The following is a 14,222-nucleotide window of genomic DNA, read 5'->3' on the forward strand; positions in this document are numbered from 1 at the left end:
GACGTGGCCACATCATCACTGAAATAGGAGCGAGGTTATCATCGTCGTTACAGACACAGTAACCTGTTATTAGGGTTGGTCGGCAATAACCTGTCATCAAGTGTCCCTTTATGCATATCCTGATTCAAAATCAGACCTATTAGACCAAATAATTGATCGTATAATATCAAACAGAGGCATGACCCCATGCCAGAGAGATTTTATATTAAATAGTTTTAAGTTGTGACCTGCAGCCGAACACTAAGATAAAGACCCTCTCATCATCAGCTGGAGTGGGGATCTCCCTGCCTACATGCCTGACAACTCTTTATGTCATGGTACTGTAATACATGGACTGGGGATGAAAATAAGCCATTATGGTGCTAGGGTTTGGGTTCAATTCCCTCAGGAATCACATACAAATGTATACACTCCCTGTGCTGCAGGACGCTTAGGAAGAAAGTGTGTATTAAGCAGTACATATTGTATCTGATCCTAGCTGCTGTCTCTCTTTAAAACAAACATCTGTTCTTCTTAAACAAGACAGACTTCCATGGCTTTAGGCTACTAACTCAACACTACCTGATATTCCAAGGGATACACACCGTGGACACACAGGGAGAGGGTAAGGGTAGCCTCCAGTCATACGCACAGCACCTGCCCTGTGTAACCCTCAACATCATTCAGACAGCACAGGCAAGCTACAATTAAGGGACATGCAGGGGCCTGTTGCTGAAGGAAGAAGAAATATCATTGAGTTCATCTTTTATTGTGCAATATTCCCCACGATTCAGTTGGCCTACATTAGATGTATTTATTTTTTACGGACAATATAAGCACTGGCCATCTGTTTAAATTGCTTAATAATGACAAAACCCTGTTATACTATAAACATCTAAAGGGAGACTCGTCCACATGTTTGGGCCATTTTTGTCAGTAAATAAAAACAAACACAAAAGATAAACATATTGCCTGAGAGCCTTTGTTTATGTAACTACTTTACTGAACAAACATTGGATTATTTCTGGGAAGAGAGCTCTTTTGAAAGTGTGTGAACATGATGTGAAAATCTCCATTTAGTTGTAACCATCGCCATCTGGTGGCCTTGGTGTGTAATACGCAGACAGAAAGCATCCATTCCAGTTACTGTGCGGAGACAAGCGTATCACTCAGGTTATAAACACACAACTGTTTTTATGGTTTTCCATAAAGAATCAACAATGTTGAACATAAATAAGCACAGAGGTCAACAGACCAATCATTCTGGATCTATGACTGACATGAAATAGACCATTATAAAGTCAGTGCTTTTCATTTTGAGGAATATTGGCTGAAATAACAGGAAATGTCCTTTAGAATCTAATTTGAAATGCATTGTGGGTGACCACTGATCTACAGTATGTCCAAGTTGTTGTGATGAAGGGAAACACTTTTGAAATACAAAATGTGCAGTGAATTCACTTCTCTGCTCTAGTGAATGCGAATGCCGTAGGTCCAAGTGGACAATAAGGAATATACTTTTATTTGTATGAAATGGACTGTCAAGTGTTAAGTGATCTTTGTGTATCCCTACGACTCAGTGTGCTCACGTTTCATGCTCAGTGGCAGTTCATTGCGTTTTCTGTGCAAATGACTGCAGGGGTAGGCGTAACGAAGTGGATCAACGTGAACTTTCACAGTTATCTTGTATATCAAATAACTAAGCCTATAACACAAAGACTGGTTTCAGATTGAGAACCTCACTGAATTCTTCCTATTCAGATGCCCTGGTTCAGTGGGCCTTCTCATATCACATTAGATTATTAGATTTGTCAAACCGCACAAAGAACAAAAAAGGTTCAAATGAACAAGAGGCTAATTTTGGTCAAAATCAAGGAAGGAATCAAAATCAAGGAAGGAATCAGATTCACACATCTAATATGTGGATTATGGAATAGCAATTAGTGCTGGGGATCCTGTATGGACTAATAGTGCAAGAGACTCAAGGAGGAAGGAGTATTTGGACATGGCATGAGGCAACCACATGTGACGCAAGATACTGCTAACATGTCTCAGGTACATAGCATTATTATAGAGGTGTATATGAATCATGGGAAACACTGCTTTAGTAAGAACACATTCCTGTGTGAGGTGAAGCATTTCTGAGGTATGCTGTAGGGGTGTCTTGGGTTGTTACTGTTGAATGAATGGTTGGTTTTGAACCGTAAAACAGCAGTTAGGATTTAAGACGTCCTCATCTGCCAGTGCATTTCAGCCATGTCCGTGTTGTGCATACTAGTCACTCTTACTACTGTCCTTGGGTCTAGGGCTAAGTATGAGAGCTACTCTTATCGATGTGGGGGGTCTCTTCAAGTTCAGACATTGATATATAGAAAGCTCTATGTACTAACGCTAGCCTATCACATACTAACTCAAGCTCATCCATCCGGTTCTGCTTTTAGATTTAAGAAAAGGATTTGGGTTGTTTGGCACTCACACAGCCAGGTTTTTGGGCCTCAAGCCAACTACTCTAATAATCTGAGCCATCCCAAATCAGTAGGTAGGTATCCCCAAAGTGTATCAAGCCTTAAGTCAGACTGAACGCTGCACTCATAGCGACATCAGTTTGGATGCTAGGCTAGTTTTTGGCCACCCAGAAAAATAACAGTCTGTATGAGGCCCTGTAGTGCTGGCTTGGTCTCTTCAGCTGGAGTGTGTCAACAGAAGAATGTATGGTTCACTGAGTAGCTACACAAGTTTGCCCCACAAAATACCAGCTCTTTTGTTGTGCTTTTCGCTGTAAACAAAGGGGCTATTCAGTTCAATTACATTTGGAGGTTTGTCTATGTGTCCTATAAGTGTTCACATCACATGTACCACTCTCACTGCAGGCCCTCTTCTGATAGGAAGCTGTAATGTATCTCTAGAAGGGCTCTCCATTCATTTGCAGTCTAATAAAGGCCCAAGCAGGCTATACAAATTGGTAGTAGATGTGATAGGCATAGCTAGTGAAAGCTGGCCACCGTGCAATGACTTCTCCAGACGGTCACACCCCCCACAGCTATCCTCAGTAATACATCCTTAAGCTCCAAAGTAACAGTCACACATCCTTGTCCCCAACCACCACATAGGCCCAGGATGTAAAGAGGGTGATGCTTCAGTCATGTGCCACCTCTCCCAGAGGACTTGTGGACTTACATAGATTATAAAAGCTACCACCTGACTGCATCCAGTGTGATTGACTGTAGTCTCTTCCTATAGCCGTGCGCCATGAGTCTGGCAAGTGGGACTAAACTGTTGTACAGCATGCAGAGCGTAGAGCTATGGAAGGCAGCAAGGCGCAGGTCCATTCACTCAGAGGAAGTGAAGACTTTGCTTGACTCAGTGCAATGTGGCAAAGCTGTCCCTTACGTGCTCCTCTGCCCCTGTGCCATGACTAGGCCCAAGGCCTGGAGAGGTGGGGGGGCTGAGGCTGACGTTGTATGCCGGGTTGGAGATGTGGAGAGCAGCCCGCTTGCTGCTGCTCCGTGCCGACCGCGTCTTGTGGTGCCGGTTATGGTGGTGGTGCAGCTGGCGGGGTTCGTCCGGAGGACTGGTGGTGTGGCTGTGGTGGCGGCCTCCGCATTTCAGAGAGGGCACCGCAACAGGGTCAGGGGTTACATCAGGGTTAAAGGTCACCGCCGGGTCAGCTGGGTCGATGCTTTCGGGACAGGAAGTAGAGACGGTCTGGGGTTTCCCTGTCTGGGGACAGGGAGAGCGAGATGCCGACTCCAACAGATCTTTAGTTCCCTGCGTGCACTGGGTGGGAGAAGGAGAGAGGGAGGGGGTGGCGGAGAGAAAGAGATGAGACAAGGGCAGCAGAAAAGACAAGAACCACCAAGAACAGTTAGCCCAGCTGAAAATAAAACAGAACTCCCCCAGGGGAGAGGAGAGATCCCTCAGACAGCTATGCAGAGCAAAACTATGGGTCAACGGTCAAGCTATAAGTAATTGAGGTGGTGCAAGGACATGCAGGTATTCTGATGCGTGGTAGCAGACAGTCATTTTGGTGAGGGGTAACCATGCAGATGATAAAAAATGCAACTTGGAAGCACAAAGTAACACAGTGCTGTTGTATCAATCTTGCCACGGTATTTCCACAGCACCAGAGATCACATCAAATTGTCGTTTGAGAAATGTAAGACCCATACACGGTAAGGGGACAGGGCTATTGCTTTAAAGAATGGTCCTTTGAGGGTTTTATTCTCGCTTGCAAAAGTGACAGATAAATTAAAGTTACTTGAAAGATGAAGTAACAAAGGTCAACAAAAACCCACCAGAGCATAAACATTGTAGTGTGGAGATGATTGCATGTCTGACTGCTTAAGTAGAGAAGAGAGAGATGCTCTTATGATGTTATGTAAAGGACTGGCGTAGCTGTCAGCGCACATTTAGCACATGCAGAACCTGACCACCAATGGGAATTTAGAAGTGTTTGCATTTTCACCTCTGTGGAACAATTTTCATTTATGCTTCCAAAGAGAAAATAAGAAGCAGTTGTAAAGACTGAATGGATATAAACTATTAACGAGTCTACTGCTTGAAAAGGTTTTGATCATTGTCTGGTGTGTACATATACCGTGAGCTCAAAGTATTGGGACAGTTATATTTGTTGTTATGCCTCTGTACTCCAGCACTAGATTTCAAATGAAACAATGGCTATGAAGTAGGTTAAAGTGCAGACTAAACTTTCATCCATAAATCATTTAGAAAATACTGCACTTTCCACCCCATTTCAGGGGACCAAAACAAACAGCAAATGCTGTAATCATTGTGTACTAGGAATATGGGTCCAAATACTCAACTTTTGACTACTTTAATACACAAGTGAATTTGTCCCAATACTTTTTGTCCACTAAAGCTGACAGTCTGCACTTTTACCTCCATCATTGTATCATGTCATCCAAAGCGCTGGAGTACAGAGCCAAAACAAAACACTCACAGTCCCAATACTTTTGGGGCTCACTATCTGTGCATTTAAGCATATCTGAGGGATAGCTGACAAGAAAACACAAATATATTAAAGTACAACAAATGTGCCATTATCCTTTCCTCGGTTTGACGGTCTGATATTCCAAACCTCACAGGTCTGGACCTTGAGTTTAGAGAGGCTGACTGTGTGTGATGGGATCCAGCCTGACGTGGTTGAAATCAGCCACGTTAAAGGAAAAGCATAGTAGCACTGGGAGAGAAGCCAGCCAGGCAGGCAAAAAAATAAAGCAGACAGCAACCAGCCACAGAGAGAGGGCCCCCTAGAAAACCTTCCTTCTGCACCAGGGTTGGGCTCTATTCCGTTTTCAACTCAGTACTTCCAAATAAGTGAATTGGCATTCAATTGACGAAGATGTAGACACAGTAGCCACAGAGACGGGTAAGGCCAGCCAAACACTCTTACTGCACTCTACCTGGGGTCATCTCACCAACCTGTCTGTCTCCACTAACCTTGCTCATCAGCCAGCACAGGACAGAGCAAAGTCCAGACAGCTGTCCTCCTAGTGGGGGGTGGTGATGGGCCATACACACAAATACGGAGAGACACAATACCAGTTGACACTACGGAATAGGCACACAGGGGTAAGGCTTAGTGACAATGATGACATCGGGACTGTTCACACATATGATTATATATATATATATATATATATGCCATTTCGCAGACGCTTTTATCCAAAGCGACTTACAGTCATGTGTGCATACATTCTACGTATGGGTGGTCCCGGGAATTATGCTACATCTTAACTGTAACACACAGGTGAGAATTAAAAAAGGAATGCACGTCTATTAAACTCATTTGGAAATAAAAACGTATTTATTTCATTGTTAAAATGGAATATTTATTACTGTACATTTCAGATTAACATAATTTATTCCAAAATGACATATAAATATTTAGATGACCAAAATAAACAAAAAAGACAAAAATAATAAGATTGTAATATAAAGCATATTTTAAAAAGCATAAGAAAACAGTAAGAGGGAGATGATTTGGACTGTCTTGAGGCAGGCAGGTAGCCTAGTGTCAGGCCAGCATCGGATTCGCTGGTTCGAATCGCCGAGCCGGCTAGGTGAAAAATCTGCCAATGTGATATTGAGCAAGGAACTGAACCCTAATCGCTCCTGTAAGTCGCTCTGTACAAGAGTGTCTGCTAAATTACTGAAAACATTTCAAAATGTAAATGCAGGTAGCTTTTATGTCACGTTTAAAATGACCATTACATTATGGTATGACACACAAAACTCAACACACACACGCCAATACACAGAGTCACGTCAGAGACAAATGCAGACAACAAGAACATCGAGGGAAGACAAATAAGTGTTTTCACACTCTGTAAACAAAGATAATTCCATGTGCATAAATAGAATACCTCTTCCATGCTTTCTCAGCAGACCCACTGAATATCAGTGAGGGAGGGTGTCCAGATTGAGACAAATGAAAACAGCACTTGGGTACAGATGTATTTGTGACCGGTAAATTCCCAGCAGTAACCGCTTCCATTACCAGCATGTGGTTGCTAAAAGTAGAAATACTGAACCAATACTGTGCTTGGTCTCTCTCTCTGATCTAACTCCTTATGTGCAAATACATTCTAATCCGCAAACTTCCAGCAGACATGACAGTGCCCTTGTATCCTTAAAGTAAACCGAGGTTAGGTTAGCTTGTCCCTATTGCTTGAATGTAAACAGAAGGAAGGCCTAGAGTGCCACTGCTGTCAGACTGAACTAAAAACCCAGTGGCAGTCGTACTTTGTAAACAAACATATTTTAAAGAAAACTCTGAGCACTGACGTTTCTCCTCAACTGCAAAACAAGGGCAAAACCTTTAACCCAGCTGGGAAGCGGATGAATCATATGTAGGCTGTTCCCTTTTTCACTGAAATGAAATACATAAATGACACCGAGTTGCCTGATTATAAGATTATGGAATGGCGTGAGTAACTAACGGTTGAGCTACACCCAGGTCAAACATGGCCTAGCAGCCAGTTTCACTTCCTCTTTCCAGCCAGAGACAGTCTTTTACTGTCAACTGTAAACAATGAACAGTCTGGTGTAGACTGGATTACCAGGACCAGGCAACAACATATTTAATGACCACACCAGGATCCTGGACCCTTAGCAATAGTACTACAGTACTCTGGTATGAGGGACTAAGTCATGAGGGGGTGACCCCATACACAACAGCCAGTCAGGCAACAGTCAAAGGGGGTTCGGTTGGAAAAGGCAACTAAACTGGAGTCTGCAAGTCAGGCTGATGGTGGTTTGGGGTTGCAGGTAGCGGTATAGGGGAGGGGGGAACCTGCAATGCACAAGGGGGCAGCTGGGACGGCGTGGGCCCTCCTACCACGTTTATCTCGTTCTTAGCGGCCAGCTCTATCTCCGTGGCAACTGTCTGGGACGACTCCTCCACTGGCATGAAGCCTCGCCTGTCAATCAAACTGAACACGGGACAACACGGAGGAAACAGGTTAGTCAAATAGTTCAGGCTTCAGGTCAATTCAGTTTCCTTCTTAGTCAAATCAAGGAGTGATTAGAAATTAAATTCATACATTGGAGAAAATCCTCGGAAAACAATGGGGCATTTTTAAACACTTCCTAAATAGACGGATTTGAAGAAAGAACTGACTCAACCCCTATCAAAGATCCATTATAAACCAGGCTGAGTCTCACCTGGGAGGCATGGGTCCACAGAGTACAGAGCAGCAGTTAGTAATGATGTTGTTATAGCTGTAGGGGTTACCGGTGTCCTCCGTCCCACTCTTCCCCGACCACGAGCCTTTGATCTGGGACCAAGAGAGATTGACCATCAGTCCTTGTCCAAGACTAGTTTTAGTTTATTTGTCAGGGACCAGGCACAACAAACATGACACCATGTTAAGCTACATGGCTACTTTCTTACTGCAGTCTGCACATACCGGAAGGGTCACTTAACTGTTTAAAGCGCAAAATCTGCAGTCAGTCAAACATTTGATTTTCCTGGGTTTTATATACATTTCCACACTATAAGGTTGGAGTAATAATATGACATTTTGAAAATGCCCTCAGTGTAAGAGCCGTTTGAAAAGCCCGTCTGAAATGTTTCCATTTTGGTGGGATGGGGTTTTGGCCTTCAATGGTAGCATCACTATGTGGTAAATTAGTTTATAATACAATAAGAAATAGTTCCAAACCTCTTTGCTAATAACAGATTATTGTCAATTTCCCCCTCACCACTCAGACCACTCCCAGACAGTCCTAGCTAAACTCTTACTTGAGAAATTGCCCTTTGCTAAGATGCCTTTGTTTCTTTTTGACCATTTTAATTGAAAAACAATCATAGTAAAGATACTTAATAAAAAGAGCTGCATTGAACCTTTAAAGTGTATAATACCTATATGTCTATTATACATATCCCAGAAGAGACAAGAGATATCACACTCATTGGCATTTACTCACATCTTCATTTGTTGTCAGGTTAGAAGCAACCAGATAGGTATGGAAGCCTGAGAGGCCCAAGATGGACCAAACTGAAAAGAAGCAAATCACCAGCTCCACAGCAGTGCAGGAAGAAAAGTCAAGGACAATATGTATGGTTTGAGTATCTAAATACCACCAGAGATGTCAGCTGGACAGATTGAGAGACCCATTCGTATTCTGCAATATGGCCAATAAGCTGAAGTGAATGACAGTTTAGGTGCCCTAACACCAGACTACTCGAGGCAGGGAGTGGTATTATGAGGGGATCTGATCAGTTACACTAGACACACAGTATTGGTAAAAGGATATCTGGCTGGACTCTCCTGAAGAGCAAACATCAGGCCTCTCCCTCCTTGTGCCCCTGAGGACAGAACCATTGAAAGTTGATACAGAAAACCATGACAGGATGATAAATCAGGATCTACGCAAAAGTTCCATACAAAATCACAAGCCCGGACAGGGTCTTCTGCGTAGACTACGTACTCAGTGCTAGATGTGTGGCGACACAGCCAAAGATGAAGACTGTCAGGAAGGACAGAGAGACGATGAAGGTGTAGAAGAAACGATAGTTCCTCTTCCCAACACAGTTCCCCACCCAGGGACAATGGTGGTCGAATCGCTCTGGAGGACAGGAAGAAAGATTGAGGAAGAAGAACATTTACAAATATCTACAAAGGACATCTCATTGACACGAAGGCCAAGCTCTCAAGCCCCTTTCAACAGTCAAATAAATGTGAATTAAATGTAGAAAAGTCTAAAAAAAAAAAAAAAATTAAGAAGGTCTGCTTTCAAAGTTGCTCAACATCTTTACGGAGGAGACCAACACTAATAAATACTGTTTATAAGACTGTTTTGTATGAACAGTCTTTATCAATCTCAGTAACAGGCTGTGTGGTATAGTCTAAATCACTCAGTCTAATAAATGGCAGTGTGTCCCTCTGTCTACGTTCCATGTTGAACGTCCACCTCTGTCACCAGTCCTTACCCACACAGTTGTCACAGAGGGAGCAGTGGGAGGTGCGCGGTGGCCGGAACATCTTGCAGGTGAAACAGTACTTGAGCTTCACTACCTGCTGGTTGATCATCACCTCCTTGGTGCGGGGAGGGGGTCGGTAGGTGGAAGAGCCAGAGTTATCTGAGGAGGAGAGAAAGACAGGGAGGACATATCAGGAGATATAGTACACAAGGTGTGTGTGTGTATATTACTATTCTCTTGGGTACCGGAAATCCCCCAAATCCCTCACAAGGACAGTAAAACAAGGGAAATTCTCTCATTTCAGGCTTAGGTATTAGGGTTAGAATTAGAGGTCAGGGAAAATAGGATTTTGAATGGAAATCTATTTTTGGCCCCCACTAGTATAGTAAAACCTATGCTTTGTGTGCATGTGTCCATGTTGTGATCCAGGCAGTAGTAGCTTTAGGCCTAATTGCTGGCGGAGTGGTGTCCATTAAAGCGGCTTCATGGGGAGGTTAATCAATCAACACAGGCTCTGTGTAATGTATGAAAGTGTGCTGCCTGCCTGGCACTCCCATATGCTGAGTTTAGACAGGCAGTCAGATTCTGATCTTTTTGTTTCAGTTGAGTATCAGGTTTCAGTTGAGTGATGATTTGATGTATTAGACTGGCTCTATCACTACATGGCATGAGCTCATTAATACATAGTAAAGTGTAAGGTACGTTCAAGATAACAACGGAGTCACAATGTTTGATAGACAGCTGAATATTTGGCAGCTAGTCAGAACTAAGTATGATACTGTTGATAACTTTCTGGAAGTATTCATCTGGTTTAGGGAAATAGGCCTAACCAGCAGATATGCACAACTTAGGCCTAAACCATGTTGCAGAAAGCTGAGTGGACATCACGCTCTGTCATCCTAACAGAGACACGTCACAAGAGCATGAGAATATCACTCAATAACTTATTTTTATACTTTTGGTGCCACACAATGAAATTACTCTATTTAAAACCACAACTCCCTCTACGTGAAGTGAGTTTCCACTCTACAAAAAAAACAGAGAGAGAAAGAGATGAAGAGAAAATTAGGGAGGGGGAGCGAGAGAGAGATGTTAGTGGCAACCCACTGCAATGGGGCCCGTGTCTTAATTGTTCACAAAATTAAACAGCAGAGTTAACTACCCACACAGCAGACTGACCACCCACACAGAAACAAGCAGTGCCACTAACAGTTCAAAGACCTCTATCCATCCATCCCTCCCTCCCTCCCTCCCTACATGCCCGGTCAGAAGAGACTGTGTGTGTGGTTCAACCATTTGTTGGCTGAATAATGCATTGCTTCAAACAAAAAAGGCAGGAAACTACCATATATGTTGCTACTACTGTGTCTCAAAAACTAGTGCAAACAAACTGGTGATAAAAGCTCAAAAGGAGACCAGAATATGGAGCAGGAAAACAAATGGTGAACGTCTACACAAAGCTGTGAAAGTGAGTGGGAAAGGAAGAATGTTCTTTCAGGTGTGTATGTGTTGCCCTTACCAATCTGCTTCTCAATGTCTGCGGCCTCGTCCGCTGTAGCCCGGGGCAGGATGCCAGGGTCAGTGAAGCTGGTCTGCAGGAGGGAGATGACTACAAACACAAACAGCACTCCTCCAATTGCTGGGATGAACACGGTCAGGTGCTTCAACAGGAAGGGGCAGCTGTGGTGACAGGACAAAGAAAAAAAGAGGACTATATTCAGGAACAATTAAAGTGGACTGTCTTATATGTTAGAACTAAGGGTGTGTTTATACTGGAAGCCAAATTCTGATATTTTGCCCAATTAATAAGCAAAAGAGCTGACCTGATGAATCAAAAGACCAATGACCCCTTTTCTGCGTTTGCAAACTGCCACAAGAGGGCGATGTGCGTGCAATTTGCAGAATCCCCTCCCTGCTAATATGTAAACTGCTAGTTACAAATGCAGTAAATCCGTGTGGAGCGCAAATGGTGATCTTAAGTATTCGTTTTTCACAATCTATTCAGAATATTACTGAGCATTATCTGGGTACGATCGGGAGCGCTTCTTCAGGAAAATCTCATTAAGCAATACTCGGAGTATTGCTTAAAAAGCCTTATTTACATGTCGTTTATGAGTGTATTTCACAATACTTTTGGATTATAAATTGGATTGTGAGTCGTGCATAAATGCTCTGCTTAATATAAAGTTTGTGTCATCCTCGCCAATCAAATTAATTATACTTCAAAAACACGCAAACCAGTAAAATGGCTCTTTGGTTAGCTTTGCAACATGCCTGTCAATGAGCGTTAGCATTCTAACTAACAACTGCTGAATCAAAAACAGGTATTTTGCAACTATCACAACCAAATATAATCTTAGTGACTGTTCAAGCAATAATCAAAACAACATTGTAAGCCAAGGAGAACACACCCCCAAAAAAATGATAATATCTTATTTCAGCGGGTGATAATACATGCGCGCTGACTGACAATGTGTGGTTATTCCAGCTTCATTTCCGCAACCACAAATCATGCGCATAACGTAACGTTCGTGTGTCGGGTACTGAAAATAAAAACCAGAATTTGGCTGACTGTTAAATGCAGCCTAAAGTGTTTTGTGTAGACTGGCTTCATTAAAGTTTTTTTTATCACCAGGACAACGAAAGAGGACAAGATTGATTGCAGAGCACTGCAGCGACAATCAGGACCCTGACTAACCACATGAAGGACTAGTTCTCATTTTCAACATGAGAAACTGAAAATCCTGTCAAACAATAGTACAATATTGCAATAGTTTCTCACCCACCAGGATCTGGTTTTAATCAACTTTCACTTTTTAATTACTACTGGTAGCATAGTCTCAGGAGATGTAACACACATTTCAGCAAGACACTTGTAAGAATATGTAATGACATGTTCTGGTATTAAAACTATTCCTCTATTGTTGTTACCAGAATCTACTGTATTGGTTAAACTGCTAGACACACAAACAAACTTACCATGGTTTGTTGAAACCTATGTGGCATCATTTTAATGGCTAGGGCAAACATGTTTGTGTCAAAGCAATGCAAAAGAAAACGAGAACTTGTACTTACTCGAAAACAAAGAACAGTACAGTGGTGACCAAAATGAGGCCGAGGGTGAGTGGTAGGACACCACTTTGCTGAGCCACTATGATCCGTCCATCACAGTAGAAGCGATTCTTGCCGGGGAAAACTTCCCATTTTCTCCGTGCGGTTTCCCCCTTCTTCTCTTCCTGAACAACAGCGTGTTGTGGCGGCAGGGTCGGTGTTGGCGTTGAAAGTGCCTGCGGGTCGATTTGCTGGTATTCGCAATGTTTCATGATTTACGAAATTTTGGCGCTTCCCGAATAGAAGACCTGTCTTGTGCTTGCCACCGCTATCTACATAGGCAGCAACTTGCTAATTCTCTAGCTAATGTTTGCTAACTAACGTTACCTAACAATAACATCGACTAGCGTGTTGCCAGGAACGTCAGCTACAAACATGTTCCAGTACCTGTAAGTTAGTGGTGCATGTCGTCATTGAATCAACGTCACCAAGCGTATCCAGTGTATGCAAACAATGTCCCCAAAAATCTACACTCCACGAGGAGAACAATTCGACTATGGTATTATCCATCATATCGGTATATCAACCTGAAGAACAGCGGTGTGTGTGACCCATTGCATACGTATGACCGCTTAGCTGGCTAGGCTAACGCTCTCGCTAGGCTAACGCTACCAAGTTAGCCCAAAAAACAGTGATGAACAGACTAACGTTAGTGAATAGTAGCTAGGTAGAAAGCATATCCAATGCACAGCATAAAAATAGGTATCAATACCATACCAGGGTTCTGTTTGATACGGACGGTTCAATATGATCCTATTTGAAACCACCAACTCCTACACTTTCAGCCAGGCAGATGAAACAAAGTGATGTTGGAATTTCCCGGTGGTGATGTAGATGAGGGCTTTCGCCGGGAGTTTTCGTAGCTACAAATCGACGCTAACCAACTGCAGTCCGTCTGTTATACTAATAAACATCGTAATCGAAATTCTCATTTATGTTAATCTCGTGTAGTCTATTACATTCAGGAAAACGTACAGGTCAGGCGAACTTCTCTCTATCATCCAGCGTTATGACCGAGAGGAAGCGGCGAAGCGAGAGGATTTACTCCACCCAAAATCTATCCGCGTGAGAATAAGCCCATTTTTTCCAACTGACATCACATGTATTTCCATTTCTATTGTAAAAGCGGTCCCTTGTCGATATAATATATAATATTTGGTTATGATCACTATGGAATGTTTACGACACATTAAAATGTTGTACGGCGTTCATGATTTGCTGGCAAGGAATTACGACAAACGTGGAAACCTTTAGTGGGTGAGTCAACCATTTTTCTCCTTCCCCCTTCTGACACCCAGGTGGCGACACGCATCTCTGCTTCCTTAAACTCAACCCCGATAAGACCGAACTGCTCTTCTTCCCCAGGAAAGTCTGCCCGCTCAAATACCTCTCCATCAGGGTTGACAACTCCACAGTGTCACCCTCCCAGAGTGCAAAGACCCTTGGCTTGACCCTGGACAACACCCTGTTTTTCTATGCAAACATCAAAGCGGTGATCCGCTCCTGCAGCAGGTTCATGCTCTACAACATCCGTAGAGTACAACCCTACCTCACACAGGAAGCGGTGCAGGTCCTAATCCAAGCACTTGTCCTCTCCTGTCTGGACTACTGCAACTCACTGTTGGCTGGGCTTCCCGCTTTTGCCGAAGCCCTGCAATTTATCCAGAATGCAGCAGCCCGTCTG

General features: G+C 43.2%; 1 protein-coding gene across 2 annotated transcripts; it reads right to left on the reverse strand.

Moving 5' to 3' along the window:
• Positions 1-732: 732 nt before the first annotated feature.
• LOC118398044 (palmitoyltransferase ZDHHC18-B-like) lies at positions 733-13,885 on the reverse strand. 2 transcript variants are annotated; one of them, XM_052470266.1, is made up of 10 exons: positions 12,503-13,885; positions 10,947-11,107; positions 9,437-9,586; positions 8,935-9,072; positions 8,761-8,812; positions 8,431-8,533; positions 7,666-7,778; positions 7,340-7,433; positions 5,440-5,550; positions 733-3,756 (listed from the first exon to the last, which is right to left on the reverse strand). In XM_052470266.1, the coding sequence occupies exons 1-10, from the start codon at positions 12,748-12,750 to the stop codon at positions 3,340-3,342; spliced, it is 1,587 nt and encodes a 528-aa protein (XP_052326226.1). In that variant the 5' UTR covers positions 12,751-13,885; the 3' UTR covers positions 733-3,339. The 2 variants fall into 2 exon arrangements, with proteins under 2 accessions (XP_052326226.1, XP_035648912.2); XM_035793019.2 differs by lacking the exon at positions 5,440-5,550 and having other exon boundaries at positions 12,503-13,882.
• Positions 13,886-14,222: the final 337 nt, after the last annotated feature.

The sequence above is a fragment of the Oncorhynchus keta genome, chromosome 19 (assembly GCF_023373465.1).
Source record: "Oncorhynchus keta strain PuntledgeMale-10-30-2019 chromosome 19, Oket_V2, whole genome shotgun sequence".
Taxonomy (NCBI): domain Eukaryota; kingdom Metazoa; phylum Chordata; class Actinopteri; order Salmoniformes; family Salmonidae; genus Oncorhynchus; species Oncorhynchus keta.

Excerpts from the sequence above, each read along its gene's own strand:
- LOC118398044 (XM_052470266.1), bottom strand. The coding sequence starts at position 12,750 with ATGAAACATTGCGAATACCAGCAAATCGACCCGCAGGCACTTTCAACG. Across the intron at positions 8,534-8,760 it reads CTTCAGGAGAGTCCAGCCAG|TGCTGTGGAGCTGGTGATTT; the intron begins ATATCCTTTTAC and ends TTCTTCCTGCAC. Across the intron at positions 3,757-5,439 it reads TGTGCTGGCTGATGAGCAAG|TGCACGCAGGGAACTAAAGA; the intron begins GTTAGTGGAGAC and ends TCTCCCACCCAG.